Source organism: Tamandua tetradactyla, chromosome 3 (assembly GCF_023851605.1).
Source record: "Tamandua tetradactyla isolate mTamTet1 chromosome 3, mTamTet1.pri, whole genome shotgun sequence".
Lineage (NCBI taxonomy): Eukaryota > Metazoa > Chordata > Mammalia > Pilosa > Myrmecophagidae > Tamandua > Tamandua tetradactyla.
The window spans coordinates 197,153,971-197,179,238 of record NC_135329.1 but is presented as its reverse complement, the minus strand read 5'-3'; the positions used below and the strand labels follow the sequence as shown (position 1 = coordinate 197,179,238).

Here is a 25,268-nt window from a genome sequence, read left to right as displayed (position 1 = left end):
CACACTCCTGAATTAGTTACAAACTTAAAAAATCAAGATGACTACAAGCACAGTGGATCTATGCATTGAAGCAGGCAGGCTCTTTTAGCAAAGTGATCCGTGTCTTACCTCTTTCTGAAGGGGTTTTCAGGAATAGGAAATTGCCAAGCATCTGATATTATAAAGTAATGAACAGGCTTTTTTATTGGTCAGTCTCTAGAGCAGGCTTTTAAGCATTTCTGCCTGTAAATGTAGAAATCTGAGTGTGGAAAGTAAGAGGCAAGTGAGGAGATTTACTGGGTGCATCTATCCTCTTGGCTTTTAGAGTCTTTGTGATTAATACATCTTTAATTGGGGACTGATCTAGATGCTTTGGATGTCAGCAAGCTAAATGTTGCAGCATTGTCTCATTGGTTCCTAACACAGCAGGACGATTAGCAGCTGTCTGTGCAACAAAGAGAACCCGAAGCCCACAGCACAGCTTTTATTTTCCAGATTTGGAATGCCTGAAGCTCTCCGGCAGAGTTGACAGCTAAAGGAACTGCCTTGATTCACAGCACCTAATCCCTTCTCTTTTTCTATGCTGTATTTCTGTTCAGTAGAAAGGAATCTTTCCCTTACACCATTTTCAGTATTCCATATTAATTTGGGGGGCATTGTAGGTCACTGAGGACTTCATTTTTGCCAGGGTTTTCAGTTCTGTCCCATCAAGACACACATAAACTAATTCCAACTAAGTATTTATACTAGATACCTTTTTTTCCGACACACTTTGGCCAATTCAGAGAAAAAAAAGGTTGCTAGCTTTATCTCATTTTATTATCTTAAAACAGTTGTCTTGCTCAGGCACATTCTTACAAATTGCCTTCCACTGGAAAGATTGTTTTCCTATTTGCTTCAAACTGGCATTCTTACTTTACAGGAAATACACACACTGAATCCTGCCATGTGTCTGTTGGCAAACGTTGGACTATCCTTGTCAGAACCTGCCAACAAATTTCTTAGGAAGCGAGTAGAAAGTAAAACAAGCAGCTCTCAGATTAAACAGGGCACACATAACTGCTTCAGACACTCGGGTGCCCCTTAAATAATTCCAAGTTAATTGTGGTAGATGTGAGCCTTGGTTTAGAGTTGCACTGTTACCCACTTGTAATTCTACAACTAATTGCATGACTATACATGTAACGCTAATTCAAGATAGCAGTTATCATTTTAAAAACTAAAACATTTAGGCAACGTATTTTCTTTACTGCAGAGAGTAGGGGTTGCTGTATGGCTCAGAGAGTAAGCATAATGATGAAATAGTTGCAAAATAGTTTGTAAATCTTAGCTCTTGCATGACATCTTTGATTGTCACCCAGAAGGCTAACTAAAGATTGTGGGTGCGTCTTTCTAATAATAACTTGAATACTTCATCATTAGTATTCTTGGTTAACATTTTTATTTATTTGTTTTAACCTTTTTACTGTGAAATATATACATGTTCAGAAGAGTGGGTAAGACCCAAATGTAAAGTCATTGAATATTTGCAAAGTAGATAAGACCATCATACAGGTCAAGGTCAAGAAATTGAGCACAGAAAGCTTACCTTATGCTCTCTCCCCCAGTACTACCCTATCCCTGACCCAAATACCATCGTATTGTAATTGAAATGATTGTTTCAGATTATTCTCATCCCAGGTAATTCTAATATGAATTGATTCACCTTCAAAAAGCTTTCAGCTTTGTCTAAGAGTAGGGATCATGTCTAATTTACCTCCAAGTTTCTGACAACTGACACTACACATAGCATTGTACCTAGCACACGGCAGAACCCAAAAGCTTTTTTCTGTTGTTTCTGCTGATATGGCTGAGCAAATCAACTTAATCTCTGTATCACAAATTTCATGCAAGGGAAAGGAGAGGAAGAGACTAGATGTTTTCTATAAATGAAGGATTGAGAATATGGGTTTGGGGACCGGACTTCTGAAATCACTACTTATAAGCTATAACTTGGACAAGTTATTTAAATTCTCTATACCTTAATTTCCTTCTCCATAAATGAGGGATAATAATTTACATCAGAAGGTTTTTGTGAAGATTATATGAGTTAATGCATGCAAAAGGTTTAGAACAATACTTGGCACATAGTAATTCCTCAGTAAATGCTAATTGGGTATGTGTGTTATTTATAGACTTGTGTGATACAGAGGAAAGAGCATATGTTTTTGAGTCAGGCAGACTCGTGTTTTAAATCCCATTTTATAGCTTTGGTCAATTGATTTAATTTCTCTGGGCCTGAGTTTCCAAATCTGAAATATAAAGGCGATGATTATACCTATCTCAGAGAGTTGTGAGGAATAAAGGATGTTAAGTGTGTGAAAGTGCCCTGCAGAGGAGGCTATGGCATCATTTTGCCTTTTTACCCACTCTCCTCCATTTAGCTCTGATTCAAATGGCTCCTCCAGTCTTTACCTGCTTAAGCTGTTAACTGTGCAAAGAGAACTACTAAATTGACACTTTTCGAAGGAGAAAACTCCACCAAATTGTTTTGGTAATCCCCCTATCTTTTCTCATTTAACATTAAAATAAACTTGGCCGAATCTCTGACTTAGTATTTTGTGATTCTGTGAGATCCATTCACTGCTAGATAACCTGCATCTTTGATTATATCCCTGCAAAGTTGCTTGCCCTCTGTGGCTGGCATTGTTGACCTCAGGGGTGGCACTCAACAGTTTCTCACAAATGCATGCTCAGAGTTTCCAAATGTGAATCTGAGGGCCTTTCAGGTAGGTTTATTTTTTGCTAACTAAACCCCACTTTCCCTGAATATGGGTACTTGCTGTAACACCAAATGTCAGTTTGTGAGTTAACACAATAGAAAATTATTTCTTGATCAAGCCATACCTGGTTGGTGGAGATGAGGGGAAGGTTGAGGTGGGGCATCAAGAAACTCTGGGCATCAATCTGGTAGACTTTTCAAAAGGATGGAGGGTCGCAAAGGAGTTATCTACAGATCAGGTCCAGAAGAGATCCACTGTCCAAAACTCAGCCACATGCACCATCTTGATGCAAACAGTCTAGAAAATGTAGTCCTTGCAATGGGCAGCTCCATCACAGAAACAACTGTTTATTGGAAGGGAGCTCAAATCTGTAGTCAGCTGGCCACAGAGGTCAATCCAAACACCTGCAAGCATGTAAGGTGAAAGCTAAGAATAGTCCACATTCCATTATTTAAAATTTGGTTGCTACCTCTCTACAAAGAATTTGTATAAATTAATCTGCTACTCATATCTCTGGAAAAAGGAAAATGACCTGCTATCCATCTATTTAGAAAGAAGGAGTCTTATAAAACTTCATTCCTGTATTAAACCAAAAATAAAGTAAGACTCTTGATTTAAAGTGTTGTCCAGAATCAGAATCTTAAAATGAACTCCTTAGAAGCATAGTCTATTGTATCCTTCAGTGTTTTTGTGCACTGCTTTATTTTACAGTATTGGTTTAAAATAGACTGTACTGATCTTGGAAATCACTTTATGGAAAAGAAAATGCATCCCTCATACATTTTAAGTAAAAGCTTAATTAATATTAATACTTCCATATTTAAATATAAATGAACGTCATTTAATTCAGAGTCTTCTAAAGATTTGGGTTGAGAATTTGGTTCTGTGTTTTTTGTTGAAGAGGGAAAAAAATTCCATAGTAAATTTGGAATTGAATCAAGTGTTTTTCTGTATCTATTATTTGTTTGTTTTTAAACCTATTTCACTTCTTGACAATGGGTAAACATGCACACGTGGATGAAAGGCATATAGCAGCTAGAAGCTGTGGAGTGTGTGGCTGACTTCTTGCATCATCAGTGATATGTCCAGGAAAGGTGAATGCAAATCCAGTCTTTTAATGATCTTTTAAAAAACAGCAGAGCACTAACCCAACTGGTTGAATGTGCTACCAACGAGCTCATGTGTATAGGAAAAGGCTTTGTAAACTGTGGAGTACTATGAAATTCTGCAGTGGTAATAGTAACTGAACATATAGAAATTTCTCAGTGGTGTTTGGTGCTATAAGCTCATGAGGAGAAATCCTTCCCTCCTTTTGGTGGGATTTGAAAGAAAGCAATTAATATTAGCACCAAAGTTCTTAACATCTCTGAGACGTAAAACCCTTAATCACAAGGATATCATTAGTGCTCTGAAACATTTAATTTTGATGCTTGACAGCATTTTAAAATGCACAAACCTTTGATAAAGGCAAATCAGAGCTACAGTGTTGAAATGAGAAAGAAAGAGGGAACAAATACCACCTTAAGCTCCAAGTAATTAAATTTAAATATGCTATTTGCATTAAGCAGGGGTGTACCTATAAACTGTGGGTTTATTTTTCCTCTCAGTGAAAGACTCTTTAAGTCAACAGATCCATTTAAATTCAGATCCTGGAAAGAGAGAAGCTAACCCTGCTGTGGTTAAGAAGTCATCTTCTCTGAAACACTGATTGTTGCTTGCCACTGACATGGACTGTTCAGGTTTCCTGATTTTTTTTTTTTCTTTGTAAAGGACTGTTTTCACTCTTCTGTTGCCCAGGACTGGGACCTTTCATTGTATCTGTTTGTTTTTAGCTCTTTCTACCTCCCACCCTCACCCTCCTAATTTGAGCCGGTAATGAAATGCAATCAGTGTGTTACTGCTGTTTTCCCTCCTCCCCCACCCCCAACCCCAAGTCCCCCCAGAAGGTTTTAATTCAGTGCTTTTGATGCTGGACTCAAGAAAACAGTTTTATAGCCCATGAGCAGTGAATCCTTTCTTTCTTTACTCCATATCTTTTTTTTCCTCTTCTTCAATCCATCCAGGTGTCAAAAGTACCAAACTGCTGCAGTAAAATGACTTGTAGGTGTTTAATGGCAAGTCATTGAGGAAGTGAATAAAAGAAAATTGCAGCATTCGCATCCGTGGGGAGCAAGGAGAACTGCTGAGCTTTGAACCAAAGAAAGTTCCATTTACCATTTTCTTAAAGGGAGCCACCTCTTGTTTGACATTAAAGCATGTCCTATAATTCCTCACTGTGAAACGTACCACTGTTAGAGAGTCACCATAGAGCCCCCTAATCTAAGCTGTTTCTGTTTCTCAAACCCACACACACAGATAAAATCCCTGTGTGCTTTCTGAATGCATTGTAGTCTGTCCTCAAACCAATAGGAAGCACAGGTACGTTGCAAATGGACATTCCATTCATAAAGGACTCTCCCATCTCAGGAATATGTGGAATTCTGAATACAGAATTACTTGGGGGTGAAATGTATCTTGGCTTTCTACTAGAATTCTCTAATCATTCAACTTCCAAGCTTTGGCGAATTATTCCTTTTAACCTCATTTGTTATTTACTCCCTCCTTAAAAACGATATTTTATTGCAATTGTCTTATTCCCAAAGGGTGCACAGAAAGAGACAGCCCTTCCCACATACCTAATCTTCCTACAACCACCTTGACTGCAGAGGGTTCTCTACTCTGTTACTCTCACACTTCAACCACAGTTTCTTTGGGGGGCAACTTCAGGGGCATACGCAGTAACTAATGGTTTCTCTTGGCAGTGATGACTTTGTTTACACCGGTAATTCTTTGGAGAATAACTCTAGTTTTATAAAGCAAGGGTTTGTGCTTAAGGTCCTTTCTGAATTTAGGATTATGACCTGGGGGAATCTCGACACCACTGTACCTTTGTAGTTACGATATCATTAGAAATAGTTGCATATGCTGTACAGATGCAAAGAAATGCTCAACAAATTGTCAACACCTTCATCAACCTAAAGAGCAGTCACTCAAAATGTTGTCTGAAACAGGTGTGGAGAAACTTGAGTTTTAATGTTAACTTATGTTTGAATGACATTTTCCAACCTGTGTGTTCAAAAAAGGTTCAGAAACATGACATATGTCTTAGAAACAGAGGAACCATTTATAATTAGAATCATCATTTACTTTCACCTGATTGTCATAATCTCAGTTAACCTGAATAGTAAAACCAAACCCACAAAAAGGTCATCTGAAACAGGTGCAGAAGGAAAGTTGTTTTAGGGATGCCTTACAGTAATCTGGTACTTTATAGTTGGAAAACATTTTACTGCCTACAAAGGTTTTTTTAGATATATTTCAACTCTTGGTTCACATTTATTCACTTGACACATCTTTACTGAGCAGTTACTGAATATGGAGACAAAGAGAGGGTCAAACCCTGTCCTTAAGGAGTGGGCATTCTAATAACTTACATGCTTGTATCTGGTAGGCCAGTATTTTATAAATGGGGACTCTGAGGCTAGAAAACTGGAAAGACTTGACCAAGATGGCAATAAGGAAATATCAGACCCAGAATTTTATCCAAATTATTATTTTTTAAAATCCATTGATTTGTCACCAAATTAATAAAGTGCAGAATATTTTAATCAGATATGTAGTTCAAATATTTGTTCGTCTTCATTCCACAGGTCCTGGATGAGTCCACTGCTCTCCTAGAACATGAGTGCTATTACTCCCTTAGAAATTCCATTCATTTTTGCAGCAGTGCACCTTAGCTTAGTCAGCCTTTTTCCTTTTTGCTTCCTGTTTAACCATGCAAATTTTAACCATACTTTATCAACCTTACTCTTTCACTTTAATGGGGATATTTACATGAGCCACAGCTTCCTCCTGGCTTCTCCACTGACTGTTCAGCAGGTTTATTGAGTGTCTAAAGAGGGACACTTGGATGAGAAGTCAGCAGCAACTATCTCCTTGAATTCTAGAAAAATGGATCCCTTAAGTTGACATTTAAGGAACGTCTTCTCTGTTAAGACTATTATAAAGTTTCCTTGTCTCTCCCCCTTTCCCAGTTAAGAAGAGACTAAAGTAGAAGATGGTACTTAATCTGATACCAAGTATTCTATTTTACTCAGCTTTGTTGTCCTTTCCCCATCAATGCCATCTTCTATACGTGCTCATTAAATATGTGTTGCATGGATGAGTCAGTATTGAGGAAGAATCATGTCTCTACAACGCTCCGGAATATAAATCAGAGAACTGAAAGAACAGCAGGGCTTTTTGTGTGTGTGTGCTTGTTCTTTTTATGTTGACCAAAATTCCCATTAGGATTAGAAGTTCTCTTTTGAACTAAGACATTGATTTGTCCGAGCTCCTATTGAACCAGATGGTTGGGGGAGTTTGCAACCTGTTATTTTATTAGTCAATTATCTCGTCTGCTAATTCGGTTAGCAAAAGCCAGAGCCCTGGGGTATGGGGACTCAGGAATCAAAACATTCCTAGATGGGATAGAGCTAGGCAGTGTTTACGAAAGTGGAAAGGTACCCTCCATGGCATCAGAGACACGGATGGGACATTATATCATAACTGAATTGTCCTGTGTGAAGGCTAGTCCCTTTTCAATTCTCACTCAGTTCTTCTGATTACTTCAAGGTCAGAACCTCATATTGGTGCCAGGAAATCTTCAGTGCCTATCTAACACTGGCCAATCTCTGTTTTTAACAAAGCTTAGAGAGGCAAGAGGGTCTGGCAAGCATTTGATAGCATTGCTTCAATTATATTCTTTTCATTTTTATAGTTACCTTCCAGTAATTACAAGTGATAACAGGGTTTCATTTATGCCAGTAATGGCAAGTTTCTTTTCCCATGTAACTATTTAAGTAAAAATAGTGAGTTAAGGAAATAATTACTTAAATCAGGATAGCTCAGGTTGCAGAAGGATGGGGCAGCAATTACATGGGTGGTATAAGAAGACAGTTGTTTGGGGATCACTGGGGTACAGGAAAGCCATTGCCTCCTCAAGGGAAAGGAGCCACAGGCAGGCACACAACAGAGGGATGATGGCTTGCAGATTTAGTGTTGGAGGCTGTACTGGGTACAGGTGAGAAAAGGCAAGGGGAACACTTCAAAGTGACATATAATGTAGAGGACATTCAAACTGCCTCTAAAAGAGGCAATGTGGTAATGCCCAGCCTTTCTCATACTGATGTTCTCCTTACCAGAGAAGGTTAAAAAACCCTCCTCCAGGGATGGGGAAATGACCACCATATTATACTACAGTATAATTATGTCCTCGTTCTGTTTCCCAACCTCACTTGGTCATATTTTGTCACTTGGTCACTTCTGTCACTGTGCCTTCATAGCAAGCTGTTCTGTAGAACATCTGTTCAAGAAAGAATTCAGACTTTATAGCTACACCACATAATACTCATTTTATGAACCCAAGCAATGTATTCTATGTTCCTCCAATTACCCTTCTAGAAAGGGTACCAAAGACAAATGTCAACTTAGCAGTTTCCTTATTGTCTCCATCCTAACATTCACTGAGTCCTTCCTATGTCTCAGCTGCAATTTCTACTTTCCTCCATTTTGATGACTACTGAGTCAAGTACACCTTGACGTTTATTCTCACATTTTGGCGTAACAATTTTCCAAGTTAGGGCTGCATTTAAAATATTCTGTTAGCTAACATCATATTGTTAACTCCTTGCCTCAGATCTTTGAGTGCCTCTGTTGAGCCCATACTCCCTCTGAATGGGCTCGAGAATGCTGCAGCTCAAACTTACAAAGTGGAAATCGGATTCATTCCCCACCTGCACCAGTTTAGTGATACCCCAACCTGTGAGAAGCCATCTTAGTTAATCAGGGTGCTCAGACGTCAGCTTGGCAGTTCTTTCCTGAGGAGTCTGTCGATTATCAGAATCTCACCCAGACCATTTCTGAGAGAAAGTTCTTTAAGATTTTCCTCCTGCCTGCTTTCCTTTGCTTTTCCATTTCATTCTCCAGTCCTGAACATCATAGTTTAAAACCCTCCTTTTATGGAGTGTATGCTAAAGTGCTCTGTTAGGCAATATATTTATTACCTGGAGTGAAATGGCTTTTCACAGCCAGGCAGCTAGCTTTCTTGCTACCACTATATTTAAGAAAGTTGCTCCTTGCATTTTGCTGGGCAATGGCTCTGTGCCAAGCAGTAAAGAAAGAGAAAATATGTTTGTGTGTATATGTTGGGAGAAGGGGTTCTTTTTTTTCCTTTCAATGATTTTTCTATTGAGATTTAATCATTCAAAGTATACAATCAGTGGTTCACGGTATCATCATAAAGCTGTGCATTCATCATTATAATTTATTTTGAACATTTTCATTACTCCAAAAACAATAAAAATTAGAATAAACATAAAAATAAAAGTTAAAAACAAACAAACACCCAAAACAATCCCATAACTCCCGTGCCCTCTTTGGGTTTTTTTGGTCTTTTTGGTTTTTCCTTACTCATCTGTCATACACTGGATAAAGGGATGTCAGTCACAAGGCTTTCACACTCACAAGTTCATACCTTAAAAGCTATATAGTTGTATAGTCATCTTCAAGAACCAAGGCTCCTGAACTATAGTTCAACAATTCTAGGTATTTCCCTCTAGCTGCTCCAATACACCAAAAGCTGAAAAGGGGGGCACTTCAGCGTGGCTCAGTGACAGAATTCTTGTCTGTCATGCTGGAGACCTGGGTTCAGATTCCTGGAGCCTGCCCATGCCAAAAAAAAAAAAAAAAATGTAAAGGGATATCTAGACACTGCATAAGAATAACCTCCAGAAAGACCTCTCAGCCACTGAAAACTTTGTTTCATTTCTTTTCCCCCTTTTGGGTCAAGAAGGGTCCCATGTTGCCAGAGAAATTTACACCCCTGGGAGTAATGTCCCATGTAGGGGGGGGGGGGGACAGTGAGTTCACCTGCCGAGTTGGCTTAGAGAGAGAGGCTTCATCTGAGCAACAAAAGATGTTCTCTGGAGGTGATGGAAGAGGGGGTTCTTAATCCATCTAATGAGCACATTTCGATTTTTCACTTTCCCCTGATGTTCAGTGGCTTTCATATGTCAATCGCATGTAACTTAGTTCACGCGTTTGGTATTACCAACCTTGGGGTTTCCTTTGATGGCGAACACGTGTGCCCACTGTCTCGTTCCCTTGTGTTTATGCCTGTGATGCAACCCTGAAGAGCTTTGGGATTAAGAAAAAGAAAAACAGACAAATATAGGGAGGACTGCATGGTGTGTGTGTGCGTAACTGTCCTGCGGTTTCCTTAACAGAGTCACCAGGCTATCAAGTAGCTACCTCCAGGAGATGCTCCAAGTAGACTGGTTTCAGCCGCTGACTGTGGCATATGCTGGTTGGTTTTCTTGCCATATCAGTATACCTGTCACATTTGGTCAAGTAGGTTAGAGGCTTGTCCCATTCTATTTTCAGTAACAATTTTTACTTTCTCTCTTTTGTCCTCTGAGTTTGTGTGTCTTGGAGAATGGCAGGGGGATGACCTAATACTAAGATGTTCCTCGGTGGCCATTTCTTAAAGCTTGATTTCATCCCTGTAAATAAAATTTCACATATTTCTACCTTCTCAGGACAAAAAAAAGAATACAGAGTCAATATAGGAAGACCCCTAATCTGTGGTTCAACAGACCAGTTTTGTTAGGTACGATTAAAAATTTAATGAATACTCCCTCCCTTCTCCCTGGAAAGTACTCACTTGTACCAGAATTTGTCAGTCACAGTAGAACACAGCTGGCTGGGGAAAGGACCACCTAATTGGGGGGCAGTAGAGACCTGAGAATTTGGCAGCCTGCAGGAATCCCAAATGCACACCCAGTTGGGGGGCCTGCTTTTGTGGCTTTCTGAAGAAGGTTTCCTGCCCAGAAGGTGTGAGCGATATTTCAACTCTGTTGTAAAAGAGGTGCAAAAGGCCACATGTGTCCAGAAAAACCACAGTTCCTTTTGTGCTTTCCATTACTGCACACTCATATTCAAACTGAAAAATCCTCCTCTGATTAAGCAGTCCTTTTAGTTATATTGAGAAAATGTGTATGTAAATTGTTCGCTTTCCAGCCTTTCCTTCAGTGCCCAAGGACAAGGTACAAACTCTCCTGCTTTTATAAAATTAAAGACCAGTCACATGACACTATGAGTGTTGGGAGTTGGGATGAGATGCTGTTTTATTGAAGCTGAAAGGAAGTCTTACAAAGGCTTTCCTGGTTGGCAAAAGGTCAAAAACCATGTAACACTGTTGGTCCTTGCAGCCTTTTCGAGGGGATGGCTATTGGTACTGTGGAAGTGAACCCAAGGCCTGTGAGACACCAGGTTTTCACATCAGAAATGGTCATCTAAGACAAACCAGACAGAAAAATAATATTGGAGAGAACCATAAAAATAGTATGCTTTTGTATGGGGAACGATTAAAAGGGTATAAGGGGAAGACAAGATAATCCTTCCCACCTTTCTTAAATAAGATGACATTTTTGAGTGATAACATCAAAAATTTTATTGTCCTACAGTAAAACGTCTTCTGCTTTTTGTTTTCTTCATAGCACCATCATCCATCGCTTTGGTGCAGGCTAAAGAAGTAACAAGATACAGTGTTGCCCTGGCTTGGCTGGAACCAGATAGACCCAATGGGGTGATCTTGGAGTATGAAGTCAAATATTATGAGAAGGTATTACTTGAACAAGCAGAGTCTCCCTCCCTCCCACCCTTCCTTCCTCTTTCTCTCCCTCCTTCCCTCCTTCCTCTTTCTCTTTTGCTTTTTGGCAAGTTATAAATTAAACCCTGGAATAACGGAGAATCCCAAAACCCAATACATTTTGTTTTTTTTTATCAAATGCACTTATGAATTTACATATGGTTAGTTATTTTGAAAATTACATTACAGTCTACTATAGCAGACTATATAGACTACTATAGACTATATATATATAGACTACTATACAGTCTACTATAGTTTTTCTTTCTAGACTAGAAATCGAAATAGTGAAGAAATGCTAATCTATAAGGCTAACATCAGGGAGAGTGACTTGGAAAAGGCATAATGGTCTGTTAAGTAGATCACTTCTGTTCAGAAGGAAGGTGTGGGTTTCAGTGACTTTTAATGGAAAATCAGAGAAGGAAAATTATATTCTTCAGCCTCTCAAAGTTGTAAAAGGCATTATTTTCACAAATAACTTGTCTCTCTTAAAGGACAGAATTTTGAAGACAGCTATTTGCATTCAAGGTTGTCTAGGAAGTGAACAATTGCCTTCTCTTTCTTTTAAAAGATAATCACTTGTTGGCTTCCTTATTAAAAGCAGAAAAGGAACAGGATTTTTTTTTTCTTGAAACCAGTACATTTTTGACATTTTCCAGACAGAAAATAGAAAAAAGACAAGAGATTTTCTTATAGTTAATTTTGTTAAGTTGCTGGGTAGGAAGCAAGAAAAGGCACTCGCCATCATTTAATTTTCTTTTCAGAAGATTATGAGTAAAACTCTGGGTAGGACCGTACCTGAACGCCTCGCGTGTCTTCTGACATCTAAGAAGTAGCAATCGTGCTTATAACACTGAGAAGAACTTGCAGGGCAGAGAGTTGATCAGCCTCCTCTTAACTTGCGACTTCTGAGTGGGCTGCCAGGGCTTCCCTGGTACTGCACCGAGAGTAAGCGGAGGATTTACTTGGCCTCCTTCCTCAATTGTGTCTTTCTGTAACATAGGATCAGAATGAGCGCAGCTATCGTATTGTCCGGACGGCTGCCAGGAATACGGACATCAAAGGCCTGAACCCTCTGACCTCCTACGTTTTCCACGTGCGGGCCCGGACGGCAGCCGGCTATGGGGACTTCAGCGAGCCCCTGGAGGTTACAACCAACACAGGTGAGGAAGGCCGGCTCGGCTCGGCTCGGCTCGTTCTGAGCCCCTCTTGACAGTGCAGAGCTAATCTTACTATAGCGGACGCTAAGGAGCTGTTTGTAATTTGGGGCGATGAAGACGCTTGTTGGAATGAACGTTGCTTGAAATAAGATCGCCAGTGTCTGTAACGTAGAAAACCTCATGCTGCTTAGAGAAGAGCATTTTTAATAGTGGTCAACCTGTCTTTTCATATGAATGAAAAATGTTTTCTAGTTTTCTCTTGTTTGAGCCTTCTTTAAGCCGTGAAAAATGGGATTACTACACGGCTTCATTGAAGATTGTGTGGTTGCCCTACATTAAGATAGGAGCTTTCTCCCTGAGAAGAAGAAAGGACCAACATTTTTTTTTCTTTACTTATTCCTAGGTATCTGTTTGAGTCAAATCAGATGAGATGTTTTTTTTGTTGTTGTTGTTTTTGTTTTTCTTTTAGAAAAATAGATCAAATCGTTCATTGTTATGAGATGGATCAGTTGATTAATAGAGTCAAATATTTACAGAAGACCTATCCGTGGAAAAGCAGTTTAGCTAAGATATTCCTGTCTTTATAATTAGCAAGCCAATATACGACTTCCATGATAAGGAGATAGTGGGACAGAAATTTTGACATTAATTCTAGAAAGTAATTTTATCTGTAATTTAGTAAATAATAAGTTTTTTTTTTAAAGCAGAAGAGAAAGTGCTCCAGAAATGAATCCTGAAGGCATTGACATCATTTGGGATTATCCTGGAAGGCTTCAAGAAGGAAGTGGCTTTTCGTCTAGTCAGTAATAGGCTATGTTTAATAGATGTAGAGGTGTCATATCAAAATGGTCTGTCCTTCGTGAAATGTTCAAGTCTCTTGCTCACCAAGGAATGCATCAGATCGTTATGTAAGAGTTAGGGCTGGAGGTAGAAAAGAAAAGAAGAAAAGGCAGTGAGTGTTAATGTTTACTGTAGGATTTAATAAGAGAGGAGAGTAAAGCAATGCTTTTTCTTCTGCTTGAAGTTCCTCATTTATAAAAAGGATGTCTTCATCTCATTAAGGCTGTCTTAGAAAATGCTGTTGAATGAATAGTTAACGAAGGGCAGAAGAGCCTGTGAGCATTTCATATGGCTTTAGAAAGTTGGAAATTGTGACCTACTCAGAAGTTCTGACCGTAGGACCTTCCCAGAGGTGACCGCTGTGTATCTGTCATTCTCAGTGCCTTCCCGAATCATTGGAGATGGGGCCAACTCGACTGTCCTGCTGGTGTCTGTCTCGGGCAGTGTGGTGCTAGTGGTCATTCTCATCGCAGCCTTTGTCATCAGCAGGAGGTAAGCACTTAGGCACTCAGGGCCCCAGCCCTCCTCCCAGCTTTTATGAGGGAGCTTTTTGTCTTCTCCACACAAAGCTGAGGCTTTTGATTAGCATCATAAACACAGCATTTGCATCGCAAGCTCCCTCCTCTTTGCTTTGATCTTCTCACATCCTTACTGGAGCTTCCTGCTGAACCAGGCGGGGCTCCTCACAGCGGGGAGAGTCCTAGAAAGGCCCAGCTGATTCCAGGAAAGCAAGCCGAAAAGCAGGCCAATGGGAGATTCCTAGATACTCTAACCTCAGCTGTAGACCGTCAGAGGCATGAAAAGTCCAGATAGAACTTGAGTGCAAAGTTTAAGCTCTGCCATTTGCCAGCTATGTGAATTAACCTCTTTGTTTCTCTTTTCTTAAATAAGGATAAAAATATATGCCTCACGTGTTTTGTTTTGTTTTTTAATTATTATATTTTAGTTTTTTAAGTACCAAAAAACACCTAACAAGTGCAAACATTCCTATTTTGATCATTCCATTCTACATATATAATCAGTAATTCACAATATCATCACATAGTTGCATATTCATCATCATCATCATTTCTTGGAACATTTGCATCTATTCAGAAAAAGAAATAAAACAAAAACAAAAAAATTTATACATACCATACCGCTTACCCCTCCCTTTCATTGATCACTAGCATTTCAATCTACTAAATTTATTTTAACATTTGTTCCCCCTATTATTTATTTTTATTCCGTATGTTCTACTCGTCTGTTGACAAGGTAGATAAAAGGAGCATCAGGCACAAGGTTTTCACAATCACACAGTCACATTGTGAAAGCTCTATCATACAATCATCTTCAAGAAACATGGCTACTGGAACACAGCTCTACATTTTCAGGCAGTTCCCTCCAGCCTCTCCATTACATCTTGAATAACGAGGTGATATCTACTTAATGCATAAGAATAACCTCCAAGATAACCTCTCCACTCTGTTTGGAATCTCTCAGTCATTGACACTTTGTCTCATTTCACTCTTCCCCCTTTTGGTCCAGAAGGTTTTCTCAGTCCCTTGATGCTGAGTCTTAGCTCATTACCTCACGGGGGTTTTGACAGGAGAATGATAAACAAAGTCAATCATATGGCACATAGTAGGGGCTTTACCATTATATTGGTTAATAATAATGATAACCAAAGCAAAGAAATGGGCACTACAGTCTCAGTTTCCCCTCAGGCGAGGCCATCGTCAATTCCAGAGAATATCCATTGAGCTCTTTGTGTCAAGGCATTGCCCTTGGAATGGAATCAAAAACAGCAGATGGCTTATCCTATCTATGACCTCTCCAAGTATCTAACTGATACTTGAGAAAAAAAAAATCTAAAAGAAAGCGGGTGGGTGAAAATGGTTTGGCAGCATATTCTCCAGTACTGTTTTTTTCCTAGATGAATCCCAGGGCTGTAGCTGCTTGTTAACATGTGCCCCACACCTAGCCGCCTTCACCCCCATATACCTGAGTTCCTAGGTCCCCCATCCACTGCTTCACAAAGTGGGGCTTTTGGTGAAAAAAGTCAGAACCTGGGGATGTCACGATAATATTCTTAAACCTAAACTTTTTTATGCTATAAAAGAGGAAAGTGAAGCTCAGAAAGAGTGACTTGTGCAGAGTGGTCATGCTGTTGTAGTTGGAGAGCTGCTGCTGGGCCCAGGAGCCATACTTGGGGCTCTCAGACCAATGTCTATTGTATTGTCCCTCTCTGCCTGTCCTGCTGGTGACTCCACCAATGTCATGACTGTGGGTCTGGCTATTTTCACTGGTCTGGGCAAGCCTGCTTTTCTCTGGCTGTGGGTCATTATAATTAGCTTAATGATCATATATCTGGATGATCTTAGTTGTCTCATGTGTTTATTAATTCTCATATCCCCACTCTCTATTCTTCAAAATATCCTTCTTTATGTAGATCAATTATGGTCACTAACTTTAATACAGTATGGGATGCCAAATACTGTGCAGGCATCTACATTATCATTGTGCTCATTCTTTTTGGTGTGGAGTCTATAACTAGGTGTATTTGATTAGAGCAGTAATTTTCTATCTTGAAAAAACCAAATCCACCATAAACACTCATCTTTGTTGCTGTAATACAAATAGATATACTTGCCACACTCCATAAATAGCATATCTCAGCCTTTGGAAATTTCGCCTTAGCCTGAACAGAATTTTACTTCCTGGTAGCATTCATTGCTTGCCTGACAGTTGATTTTGGTTGTCAATCAAGTTGGACCTCTTCCTTGTCCATTGCCATTTGATTTTTTTTTTTTTTTTTTAGTATGGGCAGGCTCCAAGAATTGAACCCGGATCTCTGGCATGGCAGGCAAGAATTCTGTCACTGAGCCACCATTGCACCACCCCCATTTAATTTTACGTACGAACACTCCACTCACATACACATATGGAGAAATGTTTTTTTCATTTATATAAATTAACAGCATTAATATAAATCCTGTTAGTGGGGAGTGGGGTAGGAAATATGTAGAAATAATTTTTGCCTTGATTATTTTGTTTTTTGATGTTTGAAAACTTTACAGTGAATATAAACAACCTTCATTATCAGAAAAGAAAGATGCTTAAAAATAGAAAAAAGAAATTATGCATTACCTCTACCTTAAAAAAACAACAAAACACTAACATCTAACATCATGTGATGCTCAGAGCCAGATGGGTAAGCACTACTTTATGGGAAGTCATCTCGTCTTGTGTTTTGCCCATCTCTGATATTGGCTGGAAGCATTCTCTAGTTGTAGTCCAGCTTTCTTTTAGATGTAATTTGTTTTTCCATTTTAAGTGACCCTAAATACTGCAGTCAAATCAGAGTAATTAGGAGTAAAGTCATCCTCATAATAGTTTCTCCTTAAAACATCTGCTTTGACAAAAAGAGAAAGGAAAAATGCATGAGAATGTAATGCAGGAAGACAGTTTATTAAAAGCCATGGCTATAGAAAATATTGTCATCATGCTTGATGACTTAATTTCCTTTCTGCTTTTATTGATCACTTTATTATTTAAGACAGGATTGATAGCAGGATGCTTCGGATTTCCAATTATGAGCCTTCCACCTTAGAGAATTGAGCCTGTCGAGTTACCCAGCGATGATTCCTGTTCCTTCTCCCCATTAAAAAAAAAATGTCACTTCCCAAGGCTGATAAACACTGCTTGGTGATTGGTCCTCAATGGATCACTTTTTAGAAAATGAAATGTCAACCCCTTGCCCTCATATTGATTCTTCTTTAGTGTCGGCCATAAAGCTGTCATGGGAAAGGCTGCCTGGAGCCAGGTAGCTGACAGGCTTCACAGTGGCTGGTGCATACTCAGCCCATTCTTCTCCTCGCTCAGGCTGTCTGCTCTGTTATCTTGGACTACAAATGTTTAAGTGGAACAAGAACAGGTGAAGGGAGAGGAGACAGGTAGTGGGGACAAAAGTCTGACCCCGACTTTTAGTGAGAGTACAAATGAAGGGTAGTAAATGGTATCCCCAAAACAATCCCTCCACATATCACCCGACAGTCTCTAGGAAAGCAATAGATTAGACACCCTAACGTGCAAAGTCTGAGTCGCGTCCTTTGCTGCTGCTTTTTTCTTAGAGCGTCAGAATATCGATGTTAAAACAGTTGCGGAAGTCTCTTATTGGGGGCCTCCCTTCAAACTGAATTCCACGCTGAGATTTTTCAAGAGTTAGATGGACAGGAACTCCCACAGTGAGAATTAAGTTTCCCTTTTTAAGATCTGTTTCAGTCCTTCTGATAACCTCAAAGAGAAAGTCTGTTTGGTGCTAATTTGTCTTTTAAGAGACAGAAAACAGCCTTGGGCTCACAGTGGGTATCTTGCTAGCTTTGTTGTAGCTGTTGTTTCATTTATTTCATTATATTTATTCGCTACTGTATAAGCCTTGAGCTGAAGTGTAGAGTAATCTCTAAATTTTTCCACGAGTGAATCTGCTCTTCTGTTTTTGTGTAAACATTTGGGGATTGCAGTGCAAAAATTAAACTGAAATTTAGAAAATATATGCATTTAAAATTATACATTATATAAAGTGTATTGATTTAGATATATGGCATGTTTTTACCATTCACATTATGTTAAACAAATTTATTTACATTTTTTATGGGCATCTTTTGGATCACTGCCCTCTTCATGCCTTGAGTTATAATTTCGGGATTCTATCATAGTTTTCCCAAGCATACCACCACACTTGCTTTCTAGGTTAAGGTATAGCACTTCTTTCAGCCGTATGATGCTGTCCCTAGAAATTTTAACCCAAACCACATGTGCATATTCTCTTAGCAGCAAGCACCATTTCCCCATTCTCCTACAGGTATATATTAATGATCTCTACACTGTAACCAGCTTGTTGGTTTTTTTTACCTTGTTTGTTTCTTTTTTCAATTAGAGAAGTTGTGGGTTTACAGAACAACATACATAAAATACAAATTCCCATATATACCACCCTATTATTAATACCTGGTTTTGGTATGGTACATTTGTTACAACTGATGAAAGCCCTTTTCAATTTTATAATTGTACTATTAACTGTAGTCCATGGTTTAACTTAGAATTCCATGGATTTAAAAAAAAAAAGTATTCTAGTAACATATACACAACCTAACATTTCTCCTTTTAACCACATTCAGGTAAATGACGTTAATTATGTTTGCAATGTTGTGCTACCATCACCACCACTCATCTAAACATTTCCTTCATTCCAAATATAAACTGTACATATTAAGCCTTAACTCCCTATTCCCTATCCCGCCCCATCCCCTGGTAAACTATATTCTAGATTCTGACTCTATGAGTTTACTTCTTCTAATTATTTCATGTCAGTGAACACATATAATATTTGTCCTTTTGTGTCTGGCATATTTCACGCAACATGGTGTCTTCAAGTTCATTCATGTTGTCGTACGTATCAGAACTTTATTCCTTGTTACAGCTGAGTAATATTCCACTGAGGGTGCCAGACCTTGTCTTTCCACTCATCGGTTGGTAGACATTGGGTTACTTCCATCCTTTGGCATGTGAATAATGCAGCTGTGAACATCGATGTGAAAATATGTTTTGAGTCCCTGCTTTCAAATCTTTTGGTTATATCCCAGTTTATTATAGTTTTTGAAAATGATGTTTAAAAGGACTATTAGCACTGACATCATCAAATGCAATTATAAGGTCATAACCTCCAGGATGAATGATTGAATCGGTGTTAAATTTCTAACATCCCCATTTTTTGTTTTAGGCTTGTATATCTTTCCTAAATAGCAGTTGATTGTTCAAGTCTGAGGAAATATTTTGAAGACTTGAATGCAAGATGACTCCCTTTTTTAGAAAGGATAATTTGGGAGTCAGTGCAAGTATCACCTGATAATGGGGAATCTGTGCTACTTTCACACTGACCTTTTACTGATTGCTAGGATACTCGGTTTCCATGTATTTTAGGGTTATAAAGTACACCTTTTACATGAATAAAAGAAAAGGAGCTGATATATATATATATTTTAAATAAGAGGCTATTCCTGACTAAAAGGGGGGAAAATGTAACAAATAATCAGTGGTTGAGAGAGTTCAAAAAGAGTCAAGAGGCTACTGTGAAGGCTACTCTTATGCAAGCTCAGCTAGATATTGCTATTTATCATGGTTTGCCAAACCCCAACTGAAATCATTCCAAAGAGCAGGGCTTTATCTGAGCTTGTACAAAGGTCCCATGCGCTATGATTATTTTACAGAAACCTATAACCTCCAGATGGGTTCTTAGGCCAGATAAGTCCTGAAACTCAGAGAGGCCAGCCTCTCCAGAACATCAACTAGTTCTATCCCCCTAATCCATATTATCAACAGCCCTTTCCAACATGAAAATATTAGAATGGGCAGAGCCCAAATACCCCTAAAGATTGGAATTTTATCTAAGGAGAAGGAAGCGTTATAACAGAGAAGATAGGGTTTTTTTAACAAATGAATCATTATATTGATATTCCTTTTAGTCTCCAGTGTCTTGGAGCAGCTAGAAGGAAAAACCTAAAATTGTGCTACTGTAATCCATATAAACTCTGAAATCTGTTCTATAACCTAGTTGTTGCAGTGTACTTTGAAATTTATTACTTTGTTGTATATAGGTTATTTTTCACAGTAATAATAATTAAAAAAAAAAACTAAGAGAAAAAAGCCACGTTCCATCCCTCCCTTGACCTCAGAGACTCTGGGCAACAGGGCTCTTGGCCATCTCTCCATGCTCTTGGTCTCTCTCAACTCATCACCCATCTTGCTTCTTTGGCCTCAGTTCAGGTTGCCCTTGCTGCTGGAGCCCTTTCTCTTTTCATTCAGTTCTGTGCCCAAACTTGTCCTCCTCAGAGTGGCCTCCTCTGTTAATCTAGCTGAAATGGCCCCTGTGCCAGGGTCACCCTTTAACGTCTTACCCTGCTTGACTTTCCTTTGGAGCAGTTATCTGTGCAAAATTATGCTGTATTTTATTTTTTGCTTGGTTATTGTCTGTTTCCCTACTATCTTGTAAACTCTCATTCCCCTCTACCAAACATAATGAAAAATAGCTAACATTGCATGATAATAAATATAAATGGATCAAACTCCTCCACTAACAGATAATGACCCTTTGAGTGTTAACAGTATAAAACTTAAATAACTTAAAGTTCCACAATTGGAGAATGGTTAAATAGTTACTTCTTTAAATTGAATGCTATAGAACCATTGAAGTTTGTATTTTCAGAGCATACTAATTGACTTTAGAAATACTCATACTAGCTTAAAGGTTTTAAAATCCAGATACTAAATTACATACAAAATATAGCTCTAATTTTTTTTAAGCAAAAAAAAAAAAGAGTTACCAGGCATTCTCTCTGAGTGGTGGAATTTAGGATAATTTTGTAATTTTACCCTTCGCACGTTTCTGTAATTTTCAGATTTCCTACCATGAACATGTATTTAATGTATAACCTAAAAACACACACAGACACACAAAATGATTGGCTAAGACAAAATTTGTGTAGGAACTACACGGATAGCTCAGGTTTGGGAAACTGCTTCATTCTAACCCAACATCTTTTAGCTTAGGTACTTGGGGGTCTGTAGAAGTTAGCCCATTAAACCATGGCCACACAACACAGCTCATTAATGGCTTGATCCAGATAAAAACCCTCAGCTCTCCTGGCTTCCAATACTGACATAGGTAGGTTTCTTTTTCATGTTATTCCTAAGTGTAAAAACTGACCTTCATAAAAAGCTAATACTGGTAGTTCCATAGAACCAACGTTTTAGTGGTTTCCCCAGTGGTTTTTGGTAGCAGTGTGAATAGGTGTGCAAGTTTGATGTGCATTATAAAGTCAGACTTTGCAAGTTGGCTTCATTTTAGTGAAGGTGAAGATTTTCCACTTTGGAACTTACTGTTTATGTAATGCTAAAACAATTGCCATTCAGCCTGTATCTATCTTCCCTGGTGCCCTAATTTTCATCCTTGGAGTATGATGATCACATAAGAATGAATACACTCAAATGTTAGCCTAAATTGGCTCTGATGAAGTCATGTAAATTCATACAATTAGGGGGCAGATGGTACCACGGGAACATTTCTAAACAACTTACTTGCAGTCCTGCGGCTCAGTTCCAACCACTTAGAAATGTTGCTCATGAAGAACATTGAGGCATCATCATTTGGAGTAAGAACAATGACAGCTTTAGGAGGGGGGAAAGAAGAAGGATGGATTTTATGAATCTTCATGGGTAATGCTGCTGAATGCTGGAAAGGGCCCTTCTGGAGCCATTTTAGTTATTATATTGCTTTATCTCCTTTAATCTGCACTTTAGCTGAATAAATTACTTACCTTCTACTAATTGGTTTTGGAACAGTAGACCACATCCATCAAACCTGTCCACTTGATGAGGAAAGTCAGTGTTTAAGAAAAAAAGTGGGATTGATGCTGGGCCCCTGCCTCCTTCCCCCACCCCAATTTTGTTTGTTTTATTGAAGAGTCAAGGTGCAGGGACAACACCTGGGCTAGGAGGGCAGCTTTGGGGCTCACGCTGTTCCTGAACAATGTGGGTTAATACCCTTTATATGTGTCCCTTTGCCCATGGGGAGGGGAGGGCCTCATGCTTTCAAAGTTTCCCCTGCAGAGTCAGCCTTTTCCTCTGACTCCTGCAGTTGAAATGTTCCATGCTTCCTTCTGGAGCATTCAGCTAAATGACAGCCCCCCTTCCTTCCCCTTTCTAATCAGCTTGCCTCAATTCTCAATAATTGGAAAATCCAAACCTTCAACAAAGGTTTCCTTCTGCATTCAGGTGAGGTGATCTCCTTGAATGCCAATTGAGACTTAGCACTTCTTTAGGCTGAGTGGTTTCCTCCTGGCTGCTGACCCACACATAAGCTTCAATGGGCTTTCTTTCTTGGGACAATAAAGGGCCAAGGAGAAAGGGTCATAAGGTGACAAAGGTAGAGCAGAACTCAGGCATTTTTTTGTTTTCAAGGTATTATTAAAAAGTTAATAGGCTACAATTAGCCTTTGAACGGTAATGCTGTGTTTCTTTTTCAACATCCCTGTGCTCTTCTAGTGTGCTCTCCTCTGAGAAACACTCATAATAAAGAAGTTTCTTTAAAAATGATCACCTTCACCACTAATTTAATTCCTCTCCTTCTATGTTTCAGAGTCTGAGTAATGGATGGGCAGGTCAACCTGATAATTAATGATCCCCCACCATTTTGTGGGGGCTCTGCCCATATTTAATGAATGTGTTGGATGTGAAACAGATAACCACGTGCCTCAGCATCTTTGAGGTCACTTGCCTCTCTTGGCATATACCAGAGTTTTCAACTCATTCGCTCACGGTTTAAAATTGGTACCAAAGCTCCCTTGCTCTGTGCTTTTTTTTTTTTTTTTCATTTTTAAAGGACAGATTCAAATCCATATACTAGAGCTGAAGTGGCTTTGAAGATATACTTGTAATTTTAGATAATGCTTTTAGCATCTCTGATAAGATCGAATCCTCAAGGAAGTAGAATTCTGTCACACCCTTGGAGGACACAGCCCCATGATTCTGTGACGTAATATTTAGTTTTAGTAGTGTCTGATCAGACATGCTTGCATTTTCAGGACTTGAGGAGGTTACGTCATTCTTAGAAAGTTGTCAGGTTCCAGTGTTTGTAATATTTAAACCTGTTTCCTTGAGGAAAAAGTGAATTTTAAGAGTGTTTTATTCCCACCTAAATATATTTATAACACTAATTAATTGAATCTCATCAGATATCCTTGAATAACTATACCTCCATTAGGAGAGGCACTGGGGGGTGGTTAGCCTGGCTTTGCTAAAAGGCAGTGTGATTCATTTGCTCTCATGTCTTGTCTGTACAATGCCCACCTGATGTGTTTCATAGGGTTGTTGTGAGGATACATTAAATAATGGCTGTGAAGACCCTCTGGAAAGTTAAATGCAAAGTTAAAAAAATGGAATCTATTATCTGTGACTGATTACACACTTCATGGTTATCTGTAGTATAGTGGTCCCTGTTCGCTAAGCTGGTTCCGGCTTTGCAAACAGAGAAGATAATATATGTGATGAGAGCACTTTGAAAAGTTAAATGCAGTGTAAAAGTGCAAGGTATTATTATTTGCCAGGGAATTAGACATGTGGAGGAACCATCTGCAGGCTCTGAGGGTCTGAATGGGAGCTGGTTCCTGTATTGCTGACAATTAGGAGAGGAATGTGGGTGAGAAGCTTTGCACATGTGACCGTGATCTGGTGGTGTGGCTGCCGGCTGCACTACAAGGCTCCTTTAGGTTCTCTGTAGTTTTCTTGATGAGCTGAACACCCTATTCCTCTCTAACTCCAAGTTGAGGAGTTAAATGTACTTGGGTGCAAACCTAATGGGAGCTCACTGCTGAGACAACTGTGGCCTCAGGTAATCTTTCTTCACCTGAACTTCCTCATGTAAACGTCTTCGCTTTAAAATTATAAGTAAACACAAGAAGATTATGCATCCCAATGTAAAAACTCACCTCTGTAAACATAAAAGCACACATTTCATTGACTAATGTGGTCTCAACTTCCCAAATTTGAAAGGTATATTATTAACTAAGTTGATTTTCTGATGCACTTAAGTGATGTGTTCTCCTGTGTATGTCCATGTAGTCGGTCCAGATTTCAGATTCTCAAGGCTTTATAACAAGGCCAGACCTCACACATGTAGCATGGAAAGGGAATCCTGACTGAGAACCTAAACACCATTTAATTGAAAGACTGACAAATCAAGCAAAAACTCTTTATTCTTGCCATTTTTCTACAAAATCTTAAGGGATTATAATCCAGTACTAAGCAAATACTTTTTAAAATACATTTTGCTAGTAATTTTTATGCAATAGTTGACACTAATAACCAAAAAAATAATAATAATAAACAACTTGGTGTATGTATGTGTGACAAAGGGACTTTCTATTTATTACCTGTCACATTTTGAGCACTATTGTCATTTGGTTTACCTGGACTTTTCTCCAGAGAAAGTAGACAATTTGTAATTCGTGTTCATAAAATAAACCTCCTATGGGGACATGAAATTATAATGATAGTTTTTAAATATTTGCTTTACATATTGAAGGACACCTCAGTTTGATATTGTGGCTGGTCACTTCTAAGCAGAACTAGTCCCTCCACTTGTTCTTTCCGCTCTCCTACGCCTGAGTTTTCTCATCTGTGAATTGGGTGTAGCATACATGCCTGGTTTACATTATGGTAGCAAAGAGCTTGCATCATAGTTGTTATATTGATGAAGAGTCATTTTTCTCTTTTTAAAAATTTTTTTAATAGGCGAAGTAAATACAGTAAAGCAAAACAGGAAGCAGATGAAGAAAAACATTTGAATCAAGGTACGTAAAATTGGAATAAAATCTTTTTTTTTTTTTAGGGCATGTCTCGTCTTTTCTTGTTTAGAAATTCCTAAATGCTATTCATGTGACTCTTATCCTGTTATATTTCCTATGAAATCATTCAACTCTGCCATGCTCTCCAAGGGCATCGGACCGTAAAAGATGATTTGGGATTATTTAAAGTAAAATTAAAGATGGGGAATGGAGAAATTCCTTTCATTCTTCTTTTACCTTATTTTATCTTCTACTCTGAATAGGTATTGTTCTAGCTGGGTCATTCTTGCAGCTGTGTGGCAAAATTTAACATGTAACAAAATTTTCTCAGAAGCCAAAGTTTTTGGAGAAGAGAATAAGGAATAATAGAACAATAACTGCTGCACTCCAAAGAAGGGGTATATGTGATATATGTCTG

At 38.8% G+C, this 25,268-nt stretch overlaps 1 protein-coding gene and 1 long non-coding RNA gene across 4 annotated transcripts in view; one reads left to right on the top strand and one right to left on the bottom strand.

Moving 5' to 3' along the window:
* The window catches only part of EPHA4 (EPH receptor A4), a 149,242-nt gene that overhangs the window by 96,059 nt on the left and 27,915 nt on the right, over positions 1-25,268 (top strand). For both annotated transcript variants that reach the window (XM_077155257.1, XM_077155258.1), the window contains exons 6-9: positions 11,318-11,442; positions 12,473-12,632; positions 13,850-13,961; positions 24,798-24,856. In XM_077155257.1, coding sequence (XP_077011372.1) covers positions 11,318-11,442; positions 12,473-12,632; positions 13,850-13,961; positions 24,798-24,856 — 456 coding nt within the window. The remainder of the gene's footprint in view (positions 1-11,317; positions 11,443-12,472; positions 12,633-13,849; positions 13,962-24,797; positions 24,857-25,268) is intronic.
* On the bottom strand, positions 2,865-12,644 carry LOC143678148 (uncharacterized). 2 transcript variants are annotated; one of them, XR_013173092.1, is made up of 5 exons: positions 12,268-12,644; positions 11,226-11,344; positions 9,875-11,113; positions 9,295-9,482; positions 2,865-3,145 (listed from the first exon to the last, which is right to left on the bottom strand). It is a non-coding gene; the product is annotated as an uncharacterized LOC143678148 (long non-coding RNA). The 2 variants fall into 2 exon arrangements; XR_013173093.1 differs by lacking the exon at positions 11,226-11,344.